The sequence below is a fragment of the Musa acuminata genome, chromosome BXJ3-4 (assembly GCF_036884655.1).
Source record: "Musa acuminata AAA Group cultivar baxijiao chromosome BXJ3-4, Cavendish_Baxijiao_AAA, whole genome shotgun sequence".
NCBI lineage: Eukaryota > Viridiplantae > Streptophyta > Magnoliopsida > Zingiberales > Musaceae > Musa > Musa acuminata.
The window spans coordinates 49,081,160-49,098,465 of NC_088352.1; the positions used below are offsets into that span (position 1 = coordinate 49,081,160).

Consider the following 17,306-nt stretch of genomic DNA (forward strand, 5'->3'; position numbering starts at 1 on the left):
ATAAGAGAATGTTTTGGAAACTGTTCTCTTGCTGCAAGTTCAAATTAAAAATGAGCATTCACTAACAGAGGTCGCAGTTCTCCGGTCACAGGGAAAATGAGAAAAATATACATATGCGGTGAAAGCCGGAAGGAGAAGAAAGAAGATTGGCATGAAAAAGAAGTTGGGTCATTCAAGTTTCCCTGTTGCACATTCCCATCAAGAAGCTTATTCCTCTTTTTCTGCGATTCAAAGTTGTGCTTTCCTATGCCAGTCAAATTATTACTACCTCTGATGTTTGAATGAATGCCTAATCACCTTCATTGTTTGACTTTTGATCTCATTTATTATGTTGCTTTTCCTGCATGCTTTCTTCTCTTTTGCTTTACTGCATTTGTATTATTACGACGCTTATTCTCACAAAAATCTATATATATGCATATCATTCATTAATCAGCCTACACTCGTAGGTGTACTGCCTACGACTCATTCGGACTCGGTGATACTGAAACACATTAACGGTGCTTTCAATGGACTGCTCAATGGGACCATCTATTTTGATGGAAAAAGGCTGCTCGATATTCTTCACACACTTTTTCTCTTCTCCCAAAGATAATTGAATCGATTCAACACTCAATCCAAGGCGAAGATGCGAATGACTCTTTCCCGCAAGATGGCAGAAACTTGTGAACACAAGTGCAGAATGAGTTCCTGATGGGTTTCGATAATATATCATCAGCCCTTGTTTGGCCAAGAAAACAGTGGACTTTTGCACTGATAGACCTCGGAGTGTTCTTGAGATCCAAGATCAAGAAAGAGGTCGATTTGCCTCGTCAAGAGGGAGTTGCTGGTCTTGGTCTAATTATGCTTTATAGTAGAAGAACGAAACCCAACGAGATGGTAAAGTTTGAAGTATGTTTGCAGCACATCCAACCGAGTCATTTCTTGTCCAAAAACACTATCCGAGTTTTGTGAGGTATGCTGCAATCGCACCCATCAAAGGAGGGTGAGAAAATTGTTCTTGGCTCTTTGCATATCAAGTGCAAACAAAACAAAACAAAACAGAAAAAGAATGAAAGAGTATTCTTCTTTTCGTTTACTTTTGTTGTCAACTGCATGTATAGGTTGGAAGCTTGTTAATGCTTTCACCTAGCAAATGGGTTTCGTCTCTTATGTTTCATGATGGATGGCAGTACAAGAGGGCAGATCGAAGGGAAACAGGATCCAGACCACCTCTTGTTTGGACCTTCATGGTGAAACAAGTCCTCTCGAGCAGCAACAACATTTACAGACAGTAAATGGTTGGGTGCAGATTGTGATCGGACCAAGTAAGCGCTGAGAGTTTGTTTGATGCTTCTCTCTACTACTTTTGTCTGTAGAGCATGCATGCTGTCGGTCACCTAATTTGGATATCACACTTTCCCATCCCGTGTTTAGCTTAGCATAGCATAGCAGCATGGATAAATCTCTTGACATCTGAACCAGTTGTAATTCTAGAATCTCTACCAAAATGCAAACAACAAGTTGTGTGGTCCCTGAGACTAGAGCGCTCTTAAAAGCTCTCTAGGGTTTTAAGGAGAAGACAGCTTCCCCGCAGCTCCAAGTTCTTCAGACCACATTAATGTGCCAAACCTTTTACTCTCCTTTTGGTGTTTCGGAATCTTTAGCCACCACAAGTAAGTTGTCAGCTTATGGAACGGTTAAAACTCGAAAGACCTGCTCGAATACCCGTAATCGTTTTCTCCTTTGCTTTGTGCCAACAACACGACTATGTAGTGTAACTCTGATATAAATGTGTAGGATTTCCTTGGGAGGGACACCGCCCTTGGAAGAACACCGATCTGGATGGTCCCATGTCTCGAATTGGTAGTACGTCCATTATGTTTCTGCTCTTCATCATCAACCACTAGAATATGTCCTCTTTTCCTTTCATCGACAGAATTGTTATCTTGCTTTTATCCGATTCGGTCGTCGAGATATTATTATTACCCGAGCAAGCAAAGCATCTGTTAGGTCGGATCAAGATTTCTCTTTGGAAATCGGGAAGGCGGTCGGTGATGGGCAAAGAAAAGGTGAAAGATGATGATCCACAGCTATAAACACACGCACACCATGCTTGCGATCGCTCCATAACCTTTCTTCTTAGGACCAGCACCAACTGAGCATCTTTGTCTTTCCCCATCGTGTTCTTCTAGATGTTCATCGTCTCCGGAAGGGTTGGGTTGGTTTCGAACTAATTAAAGGCAGCAAGATCTGTTCGACAAGACCATCTTCCAGGTAAATTCTTCTCATGCTTTTCTTGCCAAGAGTTTTCTCTTGTTAATCTCTCTCCAGTTCTTATTCTCGTCCGATCACAAGCATAGGAGGGTTTTGATCTCCTGTTGCTGTTCCTAAGGACTACAAAATCTCAATAATTGTCTTTCTTCTTGTTGTTTCTCGACCGAGTTTTATGATCACACAACTCCTTGGGAATCCAAACCCTTAAAGCACATAACCAGCCGGTATTATTTCCTGCAATATTCGGAGCACCCCCTCGAACAAAATAGCTATCAGTGTTTGCCGAAGAAGCTTATTATACATACTCGACTACTTTTGTGGTTCCTTCCTTTTAATTTTCTTCTTCTTCTTCTTCTTCTTTTAATTTCCTTTTAAAGATCTTTGATATTTGTTCGCCAATGATACGATGATCCCGATAAAGAAAGTTTGTTCTCATGATGTGAAATTGCTCCCACCGTCTCTCGGTAATCATATTAACCGAGGAAAAGAACATCAACAATTTCCTGACTGTGTTCTAATTTGTTCCATCCGTCGTCGTAGCATGCTTGAAGTGGCTCTCTATGTTCATATCATTGCTACACGCATCTCAGCTCTTCTTTCTCTTCCACAAAAAGGCAGGGCGCACATCTGAATGAATTAGTCTTGAACCGATCACATCGCAACTCCTACAGCTAGCTTGTCGTCGAGCTGGAGCACTTCAGAACAAGGAGCGATGGTGAGGGCCATAAGATCATGATAAATAGATCGAGAGAAAAGGAGAAGGCGACCAGACAAGAAGGTGCCACGAGCGATGGCAAATTCCCGGTGAGCTCCAGACCATGGCTGGGACTAAGGAACCCACGAATCGTTCGCGTTTCTCGCGCGTTCGGAGGGAAAGACCGGCACAGCAAGGTCAGCACCATCAGAGGATTGAGGGACAGGCGCGTGAGGCTCTCCGTCCCAACTGCCATTCAACTCTATGATCTGCAAGATAAGCTGGGAGTCGATCAACCAAGCAAGGCCGTCGACTGGTTGCTTGCTGCTGCTCAACACGAGATCGACAAGCTGCCTCCGCTTCCGTTTCCACCGGCAAGTTTCACACAACTCGGCCAATCGTTTCCGATCTCGACCGCTTTCTCCTATCATCATCCAATCACATCCCAAGGCCTTGCGCTTACTCTTCACGACAAAGATGTCAAGTGTGCAGATGAAACCGGAGATTGCCCCTTGGCATTGTTTTCGTCGGCGGCGGAAAACGACGGAGTTCTTGGGAATAAAGCAGCTGAGCTCGCCAAGTTTCCAGGTTTCAGTTTGAGTTCAAGCGTAAGAACAGATGTTACGACGAGACAGGTTATCGGAGAAGGCAAAAACGACGACAACGTCCGAAGTTATTGTGCACAGGTTTCCGAAGCCTGTGATAATTCGTTGACAGGCTCGGGAAGTAATTTGATCCCACATGCTTCCCACTACTATCACTCGAATCCGGCAAATTCGAATGCATATGAGCACCAGTTTGGAGGCAACTCATCTTCGCCGCCATCGGTTCCTGGATCCCAACTGGTCTTTTATGCCTCAGGAGGCACACCGCCGATGTTTCCAACGTATATGACCCCTCCGAACGGCTCGAGTTCGAGGCAGTCGATCCACATTCCATCTGCAGCTTCACAAGATCTCCGATCAAGTTGTGAAACATTTCTTCGGTCCGGCAGCCATGTATCGGTGAGACCTTCTCAGCAAAGATCATCATCCGGTGTTCACCGTCCGTTCGATCGTCATGAGAACTAGCTAACCGAAAAAGTCTTACGAGAAGAAAGAGAGATGGATGGATCGATCAGGCTTCTCGTGTAAAGCATGCCGTTCCAAAAAACAGAAGAGCGATACATATAAGAATGCTTCAAATGCGAACATTTTCTACCGAGTGTTTGTGATGAATTCAACTCTTTGTCCATTCGTTAGTTTCTTTTGATAACGGGGGGGAAGCTTGTGATCGCAATGGCATGTGCTTCGTTTTGCTATTCAGCATTCTTTCCAGTAACCGAGATGGTAGATGCGTACGCCCACCATGTTCCCCGCGGCATTATTGTTTACGGCACTTGCTGCTCATCTTTGATTAATCTTCGAGCTATGGTCTCCATGTTATATGTATGTCAACATAAATAGAATGTTGCCGAGGAAGGAGGTCTTGCTTATGGCATTATTATATGGTTTGACCTCGCCTTTGGATGTCACCGCGGAAGCGTTTTATATGAACGAAACGATGCCAGACGGTGCAACACCACCACCTCAAGGTGGTGTGGAGGAGGCAGCTGGGAGAGATGGAAGTGCTTCCATAGCCGGTGCAGATATGCTTGTTTTCAAGAGACATGGAGGACTTTGCAGTAAATGTCAAAGCAGCATGAGATCCAAGGAAGCGAAAGGGACGCAGGGCCAGTAGTTGGGTGGGGGTTTCAGTGTGGAATGAAAAGCTGGCAGACTGGTATGGTCCCATCGCCATGGAGAAAAAGGATGCATGCATAGGCCTTCTCTTTAGGGTTTTGCATGTTGTTGTTTGTGGTCCGCTTCTTTTGACAGGGGGCCAAACTTTCTCAGATGGTCCCCGGAGACTAGCTTCCAGTACGGCCATCCGTTTCCCTCGAAACTAGTTTTTTTGTGGGCAGTGAGTGACACCATTTCAAGAACACATCAATATCTGCTCGAGATCGTCGAGCAGATATCGATGTCTTATGTATCAGTTGATGACATGGGCAAGACGATGATCGATGACTATAGCTGAACAAAACATAGGGGATGGCTTCCGGATGTATAAACTATAAAGAATGAGTTTCGATGGGTATATTTTAATATTAGTTTTTTTTCTTCTTCAGATTTTCATATATATATATATATATATATATATATATATGATTAGAAACTGTCTCATCTATAGAATATTCAGACTCCTGAGAAGACTATCCTGGGCTCTTAAATGGAGCACAGAAAACTGAGACAGTATGACAAGAGTTATAAGTAGAAAATTGTTTCATACAGAAAGCTCAACATCAGAAGAACAAAGGTTTGTAAGGTTTTACAGTACATTATCTATCTTTGAACTTAGATTTATGAGGTTGGCATGCATCATCATCCACTATTTGGTCTGTGTTGTGATGTGTTGTCTGTTCTTGTTTTTTGCTTCCTTTGATAAGGATAAGAGTGGGGACCCAAAGCAAAGTTGTGTATAGAGAACCTGTAATGCATCACGTAGAACAAAGCAACTGACTGGTTCACCAACAAAAACAAAGTTCCTTCCATCAAAAGCACTGCACAACAGCTCCAAGACACATGAAATTTAAGTGAACTCACAATACAATCTGAGACGATAAAGAAAACACCGGGCAAAGAAATTTCAACTTTAGACATCTTTTTCCTCTTTTCCTCCTCTTCCTATCACTAATAATATACCAAGCATCACAAGAATCGGCAAACAGAAACTCGAACAGCAAAATTATGGGGGAAAAAAAAAAAGCTGATGTTGATGGAATATGAGTGTGCAGAAGCAAGGATGGACATTTCGGATCGCCATCATGAAGGTGGAAAGGATATCTTCCAGCTATTTGCAAGAAATCCGGTGATGAGATTCAGGTTTCACTAGCTTCTAAAGCTATAATTGATGAGCATGCTGCACCTGAAAATTCTATTTCAGTAACACCTAGATATAAAGATATGCCTTGTTGGATGGCAATCGTCAACGACAGTGGAGTGTCAATCGACTTGCAACTGCATTCACATTCAGGTAGGTCTGTGGTCAATGTCCAGTTTTGTAGATTGCTGAAAACAGAGTGGTTCAATGCAGGAAGTTCCTACCCATGAAGAGTCTGATGATGTATGCAGCCTCGCCCACAAAGCAGAGACAATTTTTCTCATCCAAGTAAGCTCAACAAGACATACTGGATCAAGAATATCTTCATGCAAGAACTGTAACTCTACCAGATGTCATGCCACCTTTATGTTGTTTGAAGTGCCTAAGATGAAGCCGCAACATATCTAATGTGATACAAATTAGTCTCATATCTCAAGAGATTCTGGATCCAATTGGCATATGGGTTCCATGGACCTAAATAACTTATGGATTCTTCGGAATCGACAAATTCATGCATAAAAAATAGACCAACTTGAATTTTATAGTGGCTACCATTATATCATGCTGCTAAGTGGCATTTCTGAAACATTAGGCTATGTGATATCTTTAAAAATCTCAAGTTGGACGGGGAAAGAAATCTGAACTCACATCACGATATAACAACACTCTTGTGTCTATCCTTTTAAATCTGTTTTCTATCTAATTAATCTAATATCAGTTAACTGGTGCCAGAATCCACGATGAAACTGTTGCAATGGTGTTGCACAGTTCCTGTCCATAGTAAGTGCAAACACGAACAAACTACTGTTTGAAGTAGAGCACAATACTGATATATGGAAAAAGTGACGATCTTATTGTAGTTCCATTAAAGCATATATGATGTATACAACATGTATAACAGTTGTTCCATTTGCTAATATTCACAGTTGCTTGTGAAGGAAAGAGAGAAGATAAGATTATGGTGTACTTGTTTAGCGTCTGACAGTCTGCCTTCTGCTTGCCTTGGATTGAAAACCAGTTGCACCTTGTCCGCTAATAACTTCATCAATCAGATCTTTAAATATTGACCTCTCTATCTCCAACACTATCGTCGGTAACTCCTTGCCAGAATCAGTCCAGCCTTCCGAATGCCGCAACATATCTTCGCCTGCCATAAAGCTGTTATCACCATACAAGCTGCCAGCAACAAAGCTCTCAGCTTTGAGATGTTCGATATCAGAACATATCTCTTTCAGCAAGCGTTGTCCGCTGGGAAACTTGGCCTTCCTGACTTGAAGCAGGGGGTCAGGGCGAGGGCCTGGACTAGCCAGCTTCAACTTCTGTATTAGGAGCTCATTCACTACATCAAATACCAGCTTGCGTTGAAGCTTCTCTGGATCAGACTTGAGCTGAACTATGTTTTGGCTAACAGTCACAGGCTTGGCAAGACAGGGAGACTTTGTTTGCTCCAAAACAAGAAACAAGTCAGGGTTTATCGGGTGGCCCGAAGGGTGAAGCTGGATGGGCACTGTGCTAATTGGTCCAGATGTTAGATCTCTCATCAGAAGGCCAGAAGCCAGGAGTATCTCAGACACATATCGATGGTCTGGGCTCTGCTTTTCACATAACAAGGCAATATGGTCAGTTGTGGAAGCTTCATCATCCTTTGAGCTTATCTGCCTCAGCTTCTGAACCAGGTGTTCGATGTTTGCAAGTTTCTTCTGGTTGAATCCAGAGCTTAAATTGGGTGATGGAGCATCAGGCAAGCCAGTTGGATTGCGACAATCAACTGAAGAAGCATGAATCTCGTCATCTGGCAATTCATTAGAAAAAAAGTTTGGTTATCACGCTAGTTAGTGCAGTTTATGTGAAGGAAATTATCATTCACTTGATATTTCAACTATATGCTTAATTACACTTTCCTGTTGATCTTTTTCCTTCTATTTCTCTTCAGTAAGAGAAGAATCAACAAAGAAATAAATGATAATCTATATATGAATGTATGGAAATGTACAACACAGCATGCAGAATATAAAGACACCAGATAAGTATGTTTATACTTGTAAGTGTTTACATGTGTAAAAAAAAATTAGTTCATGCATTCATCTGTAATAATATTATTGATGCAACATAAGAAACATAGAAATTTCTGGGACTCTTTTATATTCCTTTTAACAAAAGAGTCTGTTTTTTTTTTATTTTTCATTCAGGTTGAACAACTTTTAAGGATGTAGACATTCGTCCAATCAATACTGGGTAAACACACATAAACATTGCAAATATAGGATGAACATTTGTGTCACATGTACAGGTCACATGGATATTCAAGGGCTTGTCAGTATGACCTTGGCGTTACTATAGAACCATAGGTTGTGTTTGGTTGATGGTATAGTAATGGACCACAGTTTTGTTTAGCGGTCCATAATCCATATCTTTCTATGTTGGTAAGAGAGTTTAGGGATGTCTGCTCATATAAGGATGGCATAAGACATACTAAAAAAAAAAAGCAAATTGATCTTTTCAATGGGTCCTCTCAGATCTAAATGATCGTTACCAACACATTACAGACTTGATCACTGCAGATCTTTATCCCATAATGTTGAGAATCACAGTAATCACATCTAGAGTATGGAAGAAGAGAGACAGGGAAAATAATTTAGCACTTGAGATCTCTTGATTTCAAGGTTGACGCCTCATTTAAGACTCATAGCCAAAGACTAATGTGTGGTAAATCAGGTCTCTATCATATCTAGGACAAACTTCAGCTATCAAAATTAAAAAAATAATAATAATAACTGAACCATACCTTCGAATGATTTTGAAGATATCTCCTTAGGAGGCAAGTCATCCTGGTTAAGTGAAGCATGTAGAACAGGGATTGGAATTGGCTGCTTACGAACAGCTGTTTCTATTTCCACGGCTAAACCATCTTCTTTTGAACTATGTGAGTTCTTCTGAAATAAATGAAAAAAATGGTACAAAAGGCTAATCAGCACCACATACAATGAGCAAGGAACAATGAGGACCAAAAATGATGTTCAAACTGCTGAAATTTTTTATTAGTCAACAGTTCTTCATATCCTCGCTTCTTTATGGAAGCAGAAAATAAGATGAAATAAAGTTATTGTCCAGATTCTGATGTTTAAGTACTTGCAAATGGCATTAGCAGAATTTGAAACCTCATATGCTTCAAAGCAAAGAATCCATTAAAAAGTAGTTTATTCCAAGTTAGCTATGATAATTACCTAGGTTCCATTGTGCAAATATAGGATTTAGAACTGGCATTACGCCTAACTGCAATCTGGAGTAATATAAAGCACAGAGCCAACTGGAAAAGGAATATATAGTTTCTTTTTAAAGCACTTTGGCTCAATGCTTCTCAGATATCACAAAGCCCTAAGTCTCAAGAGTAGCAGAATCTTGGATCAAATTCAAATTTAAAATGGAAGTGATACGGACTTTCATATTAACTTTTTTTGGCATAATGGGATTCAATTTGAGATGGACATACCTTCCGGTACATGGCTGAAGAAGCACTTTTAGCACCCCTGCCAGATGGACTTTGGTTACCTTGCCGAAAGATGCAAGGATCATCAGAGTGGTTGGACCTTATTACTTCCGTGTCTGCCTGTGATATCAAGCTAATATGGCCATCTGGCTTTAAAGATATCTTGTCATACTGGTCATTCCGACTTCTTGTCTCACTACTAGTGTCATTGAGTTGGTCATTATTTTGCTGTGCTTGAGCTGGTTTTCGTCTGAGCCTTCCTCTTGGAGACACTGACTCTGAAGAATATCTGTTAGCAGGCTGTTTTGGAGGCATATTTGAGGGAGATGAAGGAAGTGGGGGACGAGATCTCTTTTCCATTTCAGATTTTTTCAGTTGTAATCTTGGGCTGAGAGAATTCGATGCTTTTACTGGACTTCCAATGTCTTCTCTCGGTGCCCCTTGAAGCCTAGGTGACACCTGTGACATCCTCATACAATTTTTTTGTGTGACATTTTCTTCTTTTCTAAATTTCTTATCTTCAGAGAGAGGTGGTTGACAAGCAGTTTCCCTACAAGCCTTAGGCGTTTGGTCCTTATGTAATGTCATACTAACTGAAGCCTTCTTTTTATCCACAGGATTGCTGGTTCGTAACCTCTGAAGACCTGACAAGCCTTCTAAAGGAATAACTGAAGATGGAGAAATATCCAACCTGTTGAAAGATTTTGCGGGTTTCATGATTACTATTGGTGAATCGAAAGCTCTTGAAGTTTTGTCTCCTTTCGTAAATGTAGGATGCGAACCAATTGTGTTTTGGGCATCAATTGTTCCTACATTCTGAGCACTTCCAGATGGACTACTAGAAACTGATGTTTTGGAAGGCTGATCTGCGGTGTTCTTAGTCTCTAGTAGCCCCTTTGCATGCATAGCATCCAATATGTGCTTAAGAGCCCTGAGGTCCTTGTTGGATTGCTGGAACTCGAGCTCTTTCAGCCTTTTCTCTATCTCACTATAGACAGATTCTGATTGCTTCTTGATCTGACATTCTCGGGGTACAAATGTCATCTTCTGGGGGATGCAGATCTTGTCATTGTGCCTCCAAGGAGCTGGTTCAATTGGGACCCTTGACTGGAAAACAGGTTTGATGATTGAAGTGGGTCTTTTCTGCAGTGGAATAGCAGGGTCCTTGATGAAGCACTTATGGGAGCATGAGAGAAGATCCTCCTTGCAATCTTGAGTGTTTGTAAGTTGTTTAGAGGCGAAACCGATATTCTTCTGCCTATTGAAGTTGTCAAACTTTTTGTTACTGTTAGTATCAGGTAGCACCACCTGCTCTTGGCTGTTGGGTTCTGCTTCCAAGCCCATGAGCTTTGCAACGATGCTATGAGGCCGCTTGCAACTTCCTGGTTCTTGCTGATGTTCCAAAATAACATCAGCTCTTCTGTTGATGCTGCTTCTGTCAAATTCTTTCAGGGTTGTGTTTGAGCATTCCCTGCCATCTAATGACAGCCTAGGGAGTTCTCTAAGTTTGGAAGAGATTTTGCTGCTTTCTCGAGAATCCAGAGAAGAACGTGAGTCTCTTCCATCATACGAGAATCTTGGAGCTTCCTTTGATAGTGGATAAAATGAAGTATATTTTGCCTCATATGATTTTCTTGGTGGTTCATTAGCTTCTGAGAAGTACCATGGGGCTTTTTTGAGCTTGGCTAGGACTCGAAGGGATTCACCAAGATCAATGTGCACTCTTGATCTTCCATCAATTTCGGTGGTATGCGATGCATCCATTGACTTTGACAGCAGAATGGGCCTTGGGGAATCTTTGTGCTTCAATGTATGGTTCTTCGTTTCCTCTTTGAGTGAAGTTCTTACTGATAAAGGCTGTGTATCTTTGTATATGGAGTCCTTCACGACATCTTGAAAATCAAGAGACCGGAAATCAGTTTGAATTGATAGATTGGGAGGATTGCCTTGTAGTTCACAGCAAATAGGTTTTGCATGAACTTCATGGCTCTTCAATTTTGGTGAATCCTTCACGGACCTCTCTGTACAACAGATTCGCTCGACAGAAGGATGCTCTTCTTGAGATGATTTATTGCAGTCTAAAGAAGAAAATGATGAGCAGGACGAAGACGAGTACGAAGTTCTTGATGACTCCACTGAAATTCTTTGATTCTCATTTAAGCTCTTACTCAGACTTCTCTCCTGAAAAGCATGATAAAATAATTTTGATATCCTAGAAAGGCAGTTAAAGCAGAGATGGGTACAATGACATTCGAATAATATTTACCAAAACAATATGTGGAGAGCATCGATTTCCCTCTGTTCCAACCGAGCTTCTATTTGAAAGAACTTTGCCTAGAGAAGAATAAAACCAACTTATTTTTCTTGGTTAAACAAAGCGAAGAATTGCATATTTGTCTGATAAAGATTCAGTAATACGAAATTGATTCCAAGTAAAATAATATCCAAAGAGGTAACACACAAAAATACACACCTTGTCTTTTCAGATATCTTACGGTCCAAATAATTATATGTACTAATTTGGTAGATAATTATCATTAACAGCATTTTAACTTTAGGGCCATCAAGTTTTTGGATGTGACAAATAAGAATCATGTGTGTTATTTCACTTGGTGATAAAAGATGTACTGCATTCATGCAAGTGAACTGGTGCCATGATTCATTCCGACTGGCAAACTCAGCATTCCTCACTCTGATGGTTTCAATTCGTTTGGGCATGGAAGGCCAGCGACATTATCATCGACTTGCTCATGCTTTTGAAAACCATACAATGGAGAGATCGGAAGTATCATGACATTATTAAGAGCACAAAATGATTAGAATAAATTATCAAAGTTTTAGTGGTTTGATGTCTTCAAATTACAAACCCTCCAAAAATAGATTTTCATGAACTCATCGTGTTCATTAGATTTCAGAACCTTCAAAAAGATTAAAAAGAACATGTCACTTAATTACTTTTTATATATGTATATATTCAATCCATTATCTTTCTTTTTTATTGAGAACAAAGGTAGATGTCCTTCACGTTTCCATCCAAGTCTCTAAACTAGAAACCAAAGACCAATTAAATCGGAACAAGAGTTGGGAAAAGCGATTGTATAAACTACTGAGCCACAATAGCCACAAAGTTAAAGAAAGAAATGCATAAGAACAAACTAAGAGGGTGACTTGACTCATGCCTCTGATGAAGCAGAAGAAAGTGGATAGCTAGCTACCTGAAGAAACCCCTTGATGGCTGTGACCACTGAGGCGCCTCCCGGTAAGGAGGCGCTGCCGATCGAAAATTTGGAAGATTCCAGTCATGCACCCTATCTGCCTCTTCATCTCTGGATCTTCATCAGCAAATGTATGCAGAAACTTTGCAGACATCCTTGTGCTTCTCCTGCCAACAACTGAGCAGATAGTCCCAAATCCCACAAAGGATTGAAATTCTCAGAGCCAGAGTTGTCAGGTTGATCTAAAAGCCCTAATTCTAGGACTTGGTAGGCAGCAGATTACAGTCCCAGGCCTTGAAGAGGCCAAAGCAACATTTAAAGCCCTTCTACAATGCTGAAGTGAATACTTCCTGACAACCAAACAGGCATTTATCATTTACCAGCAACCAAATGGGCCTCATGTCCCCTTGTTACAAAATCAATCTCACTGCATCAGAATATCTCAGGTAGCTAAAAGAGACAACCCCTTTCAGGTCACACGACTAACCTCAGTATCCCTCCGAACCATTGGCAGCTAAACACATCTCAATATTCTTCCCATCCATGGCCGTAAACAAATGGGCAGGTACCCAATAAATCAGAACTCTCCCAACTACCTAAAGTTTGCAATAGTAGGTGAAGATTTAGGAGCTTCAACTGAACATAGCAACATCACCCATATCATATAAAAGAAAGGTACAAGGACAGGAAACATATGCAAGGAGGGAGGGAAACTTGACACCAGTATTCACCTTTCTATGATACATGCATGAACATCAGCAAGCAAGGAAGAAGCCCAGGCCAGGAGGGAGGTCAGTGAGAAGGATGTTGATGCTGCTTATAATAGTTCTTCTGTAACTCCCATGATTTCCTTCTGGTCGGTCATGTAAGAAGAGTGTGTCAGGGTTGGGAGTCGAGAGGAAGAGAAAGGTGTGGAGGTGTGGTTTGTGATCCCAAGGATGGTGAATGATTCCAATGGGAAGTGAAGGCTGCTGGGCTGGTTTTTCTGATTCTTTTTTCTCCTTGTTTTCTAGAAAGGGAATTTGGCATGTATTATTAGACAGACAGATATGAGTGGGTCACAAGTCCCCCGTTGGTCCTCTCTCTCTCTCTCTCTCTCTCTCTCTCTCTCTCTCTCTCTCTCTCTCTCGCTCTCTCTCATCCTCCATGTGCCTAACCATGCAAATGCAGATACATCTTGCTTTCTTGGACGCCATTTTCAACCTCATTGCCCACTCGACATCAAACCACAACCTTTGTGCCATCTTCGTTCGTGATAACATTAGCAAAAGTCAAAAGGGAAAGCAAGTCGAGGAGAAGGAGAAAAATGAGTCGACAAACAAAATTAATTGCGATCGATGGAGTTCAGTTTTGCATGTACAGCTTTAGTACTGTACAAATCTGTAGTCGTCGAGAAGGGTATCCAACAACAAACAATGTCCTGCAAAAACCCATCGAGAGGGAGGGGGAGAGAAGTGTGACCCACGTTGCACTAGCAGATGACCTGTGAAAGCCGGCAGGTTTTGACGAAGGCATAGATAGATAGGCATGGTGGACGATCACGTGGCAGAGGAATCTCACAGCCCTTCCACACAACCTTCTCATTTTTCCCACTTCTCAATGCAGCTCAGAGAGAGAGAGAGAGAGAGCAGAGCAGAGACAACCGCCCAAGGGAATAAAACAGAGGGATCTCAGTGTTCCTCGCAGGCTCTGTGAAACTGTAACCTGGATGGCAGAAGACATCATGCACATGTTGCCATGAATGGGTTTACCTTCCGAGTGAGACCTACTGTCCTTTTGGTACTTGCAATATGCCCTGTGGCCATCGTTAGACCATTCATTTTGCACGAGTCGAGTTCGGAGAGCAAAAAAACAAAATGAAGCAGTGATCCGGAAATCACCTAATCATCCATCATCAATACAAGAAACATTCGAACAAGGTTTACTCGACGTAGAATTCTGGAGAGAGGTAAGAAGAGCAGGACCAACAGGTTCGGTGAGATCAAATGCAGACTCTCTTGGGATGTGAACACAGGCATGCAAGTCAACCAGGTTGACCCAGTCTATCTTCTCCATCCATCTTATGTATTGCTTATCAGTGAAGCTACATCGAAAGCTCGACTTCCTTCTTTGCGAGCTCACAAAGGCGCTTTCTTTTATCTATCTTTCGAGGGAGTACAAAGAAAGGCACAAGCTCTGGAATTGCTAATCTGTTCTCTCTCGAGAAAGGAATCTTAGTGATGGAAAAGTCCCAGGAGACGTGTGCAAACCAAATTCACTTCTGCACGGGATACATACGGTCTTCAATTTGCATGACAACAATCTAATTAAGTTGATGGAGTTGCCAGCAAGAGCGTCTTGGCCCACAGTGCTAGAAGAGATCCCTCGACACCAAGCTGTCTCCGGTAAGCTGTAAGCTGATGGGAAAAGGAGGACACTGGGAAGATGAACCTCGAGGCCACACAGAGAAAGAGAGAGAGAGAGAGTGATTGATTCCTAGAAAGGACGGGAGGAAGACTTTGTAACATTAAATGCAACAAAATTTGGAATGCAGATCATGAGTCTCGTGGGAATCATAACCCTTACATATCACATTGGATCTCGAGATTGTCAGCTCCTTGGTAACTGTATTCGCTTGATGGGAAAAAGAAGAAGAAGAAGAAGTGCATATCCAACAGTAATCATCTCCATCTCCATAATTTGGATCCTGAGAACACAATCATGAGGTATATTTTATTTATGCTTCTGAATGTGTTGGAGCTGTCATGAAATAATTCCTTTGCTGTATTTTGTTTTAGGTAGACTGGAATCTGATTGATTCTCCCACCAACATCTTCATAATTCCCTCAGAAAATGTTTAGAATATACCTTCTTCTTCTTCTTCTTCTTCATAATTGATACAACAGTTGGGAGTGAGACCGATGCAAATATTATCTGATCATATCGCGGTTGTCATGTCCGTCCATAGCCATACTGAGAACATTACCAACGTCGACACCACACTAGCGGGGAGTAAAACGAACATATAAATAAATAAAATGGCTGAAGAAACCGATAATAAAACGGGGTGTGATTGGAAAGTTGCAGGATAGCTCAAGTTAAAAAGAACTCATGGAAGCTCCTCCATGTGGAGTGGAGGCCATGAAAGCTGGACCAGCGTAATCATACCAAGAACGAGTCAGCAGGCAGGGAAGTGGGTGGGGGATGAAGAACGACGGGAAGACATCGACATTGCACCCCCTTATGGAAGCACAGGATTCACTCTCCCCTCTTGATTGGTTTCTGACACACTTCACATGCCAATCCATGAATCTAAACTCCATCAACAGGATCTTGCGATGGCTCATTTGACTTCGACTCTTACACTGGGCGATAAACTAGTCATGGTGGTGTAAAATTTGCAGCTCTCGAACTTGCAGAATCATGTGCTTTGTCTTACATGACTGCTGCTGCTGCTGCTGTGACTTTAGGGATGAGAATGATTTGTATTATAAGACTCAGTCTTGTGGTCCATGTCAGAGTTGTTGGATTTACTGTGAATGCAAGGTGGCAATTGCCCCATGTATCTGCCAAAAGACAACGGGGGTTCCATCATATATATATATATATATATATATATATATATATATATATATATATATATAACCAGCACAGAAATATATCATCTTATTTTGCTTCAGGAAGGTTACTTCATGTGGAAATCACCACATTTCCACGCATACTATGTTTTCATACCTCAGAAGCTGATTGCAGGTGCAAGTGGGGTCGACGCCTCCATGTAGACGACGTATACACGCTGCAATCGAATGATGATACGGATACAGAGCCGAAAGACATGCTGGAAAAAAAAGGGTGATGTTGATAGGATGAGATAGATAAAGAATGGGGATGCATGACCACATGGATGAAGGGATCACATGGGCTGACACACAGGGCAGGACCAACTAGCTCAGCCTAATCATACCAAGCATGTTCCGAGAAATAACAAGGCATTGGCACAACTATGAGTGCCACATGATGTATCTGTTTTATATGAAACTTCACCCACCATGAGATCATGTGGCCATGGTGTGTCAGAGTTATGGTCTTGTGGCCAGCTTGGTGGGATCAGTCCGAGTTTTAATCATCAAGCAGTGAAAACCAGAGTAGGTGCAGGTAATATGATTGCAATGCACATGATGTACACATAACAGAGAGAGAGAGAGAGAGAGAGAGAGAAGAAAGAGACCAACTTTGGAATGGGAAAAGCAAATGAGCTGTGTCTGAGAAGTCTTTCTTCTAGTCGGTTCACAAATGAGAAGAAGAGATAGAGGTGAACAACAAAAACTGCATGCTATGAGTATCTCTAACAAGAGGTCTTTCTTCTAAACGAGGAACTGATGCTAACTGATAGATATGACAGTATGAGTTTACATAAGTTTTGTTCGATCATGGTGTTACAGTAGATCATGAGTTTGAATTCACAAGAGATCATAACTTTCGACTCGAAAGTTGTGAGTTGCTGAAATTTACAGGTGAAGAAGCTTCATTCTCAGATAAGAACTTGGATTCTCCATGAAAAGTGGTATCAAAAGCATGAAAGATTCTCCATGAATCCTGGGATTTTCCATGTTCTAAGGTTTGCTTAGTGGGCGGGCGAGTAAGAACTTTTTGAACTTTCATTCACATCCCGGTCAACTTGGATGCTCGTACAACTAAAAATGTAGTCGATCGATCTTAAAATTGGATGAACAAGGTGTGAGCTTTTAGTTGATGCTAACATCCTACTCTACTA

The 17,306-nt window shown here is 41.6% G+C and overlaps 2 protein-coding genes across 5 annotated transcripts; one reads left to right on the forward strand and one right to left on the reverse strand.

Annotated features, from left to right (window-relative positions):
- The first annotated feature begins 1,791 nt into the window (after nt 1–1,791).
- Nucleotides 1,792–4,228, forward strand: LOC103982142 (uncharacterized). Of its 3 annotated transcripts, none has more exons than XM_065147469.1 (3): nt 1,792–2,051; nt 2,175–2,256; nt 2,875–4,228. In XM_065147469.1, exon 3 carries the CDS (start codon nt 2,989–2,991, stop codon nt 4,018–4,020), a length of 1,032 nt encoding a protein of 343 aa, XP_065003541.1. In that variant the 5' UTR covers nt 1,792–2,051; nt 2,175–2,256; nt 2,875–2,988; the 3' UTR covers nt 4,021–4,228. The 3 variants fall into 3 exon arrangements, with proteins under 3 accessions (XP_065003541.1, XP_065003542.1, XP_065003540.1); XM_065147470.1 differs by having other exon boundaries at nt 2,928–4,228; XM_065147468.1 differs by having other exon boundaries at nt 1,793–2,051; nt 2,871–4,228.
- Nucleotides 4,229–6,683: 2,455 nt separating this feature from the next.
- On the reverse strand, nt 6,684–13,559 carry LOC135635233 (protein LONGIFOLIA 1-like). 2 transcript variants are annotated; one of them, XM_065146187.1, is made up of 7 exons: nt 13,285–13,559; nt 13,041–13,149; nt 12,554–12,903; nt 11,605–11,672; nt 9,342–11,519; nt 8,637–8,784; nt 6,684–7,643 (listed from the first exon to the last, which is right to left on the reverse strand). In XM_065146187.1, the coding sequence occupies exons 3-7, from the start codon at nt 12,705–12,707 to the stop codon at nt 6,823–6,825; spliced, it is 3,369 nt and encodes a 1,122-aa protein (XP_065002259.1). In that variant the 5' UTR covers nt 12,708–12,903; nt 13,041–13,149; nt 13,285–13,559; the 3' UTR covers nt 6,684–6,822. The 2 variants fall into 2 exon arrangements, with proteins under 2 accessions (XP_065002259.1, XP_065002260.1); XM_065146188.1 differs by having other exon boundaries at nt 12,554–13,189.
- Nucleotides 13,560–17,306: the final 3,747 nt, after the last annotated feature.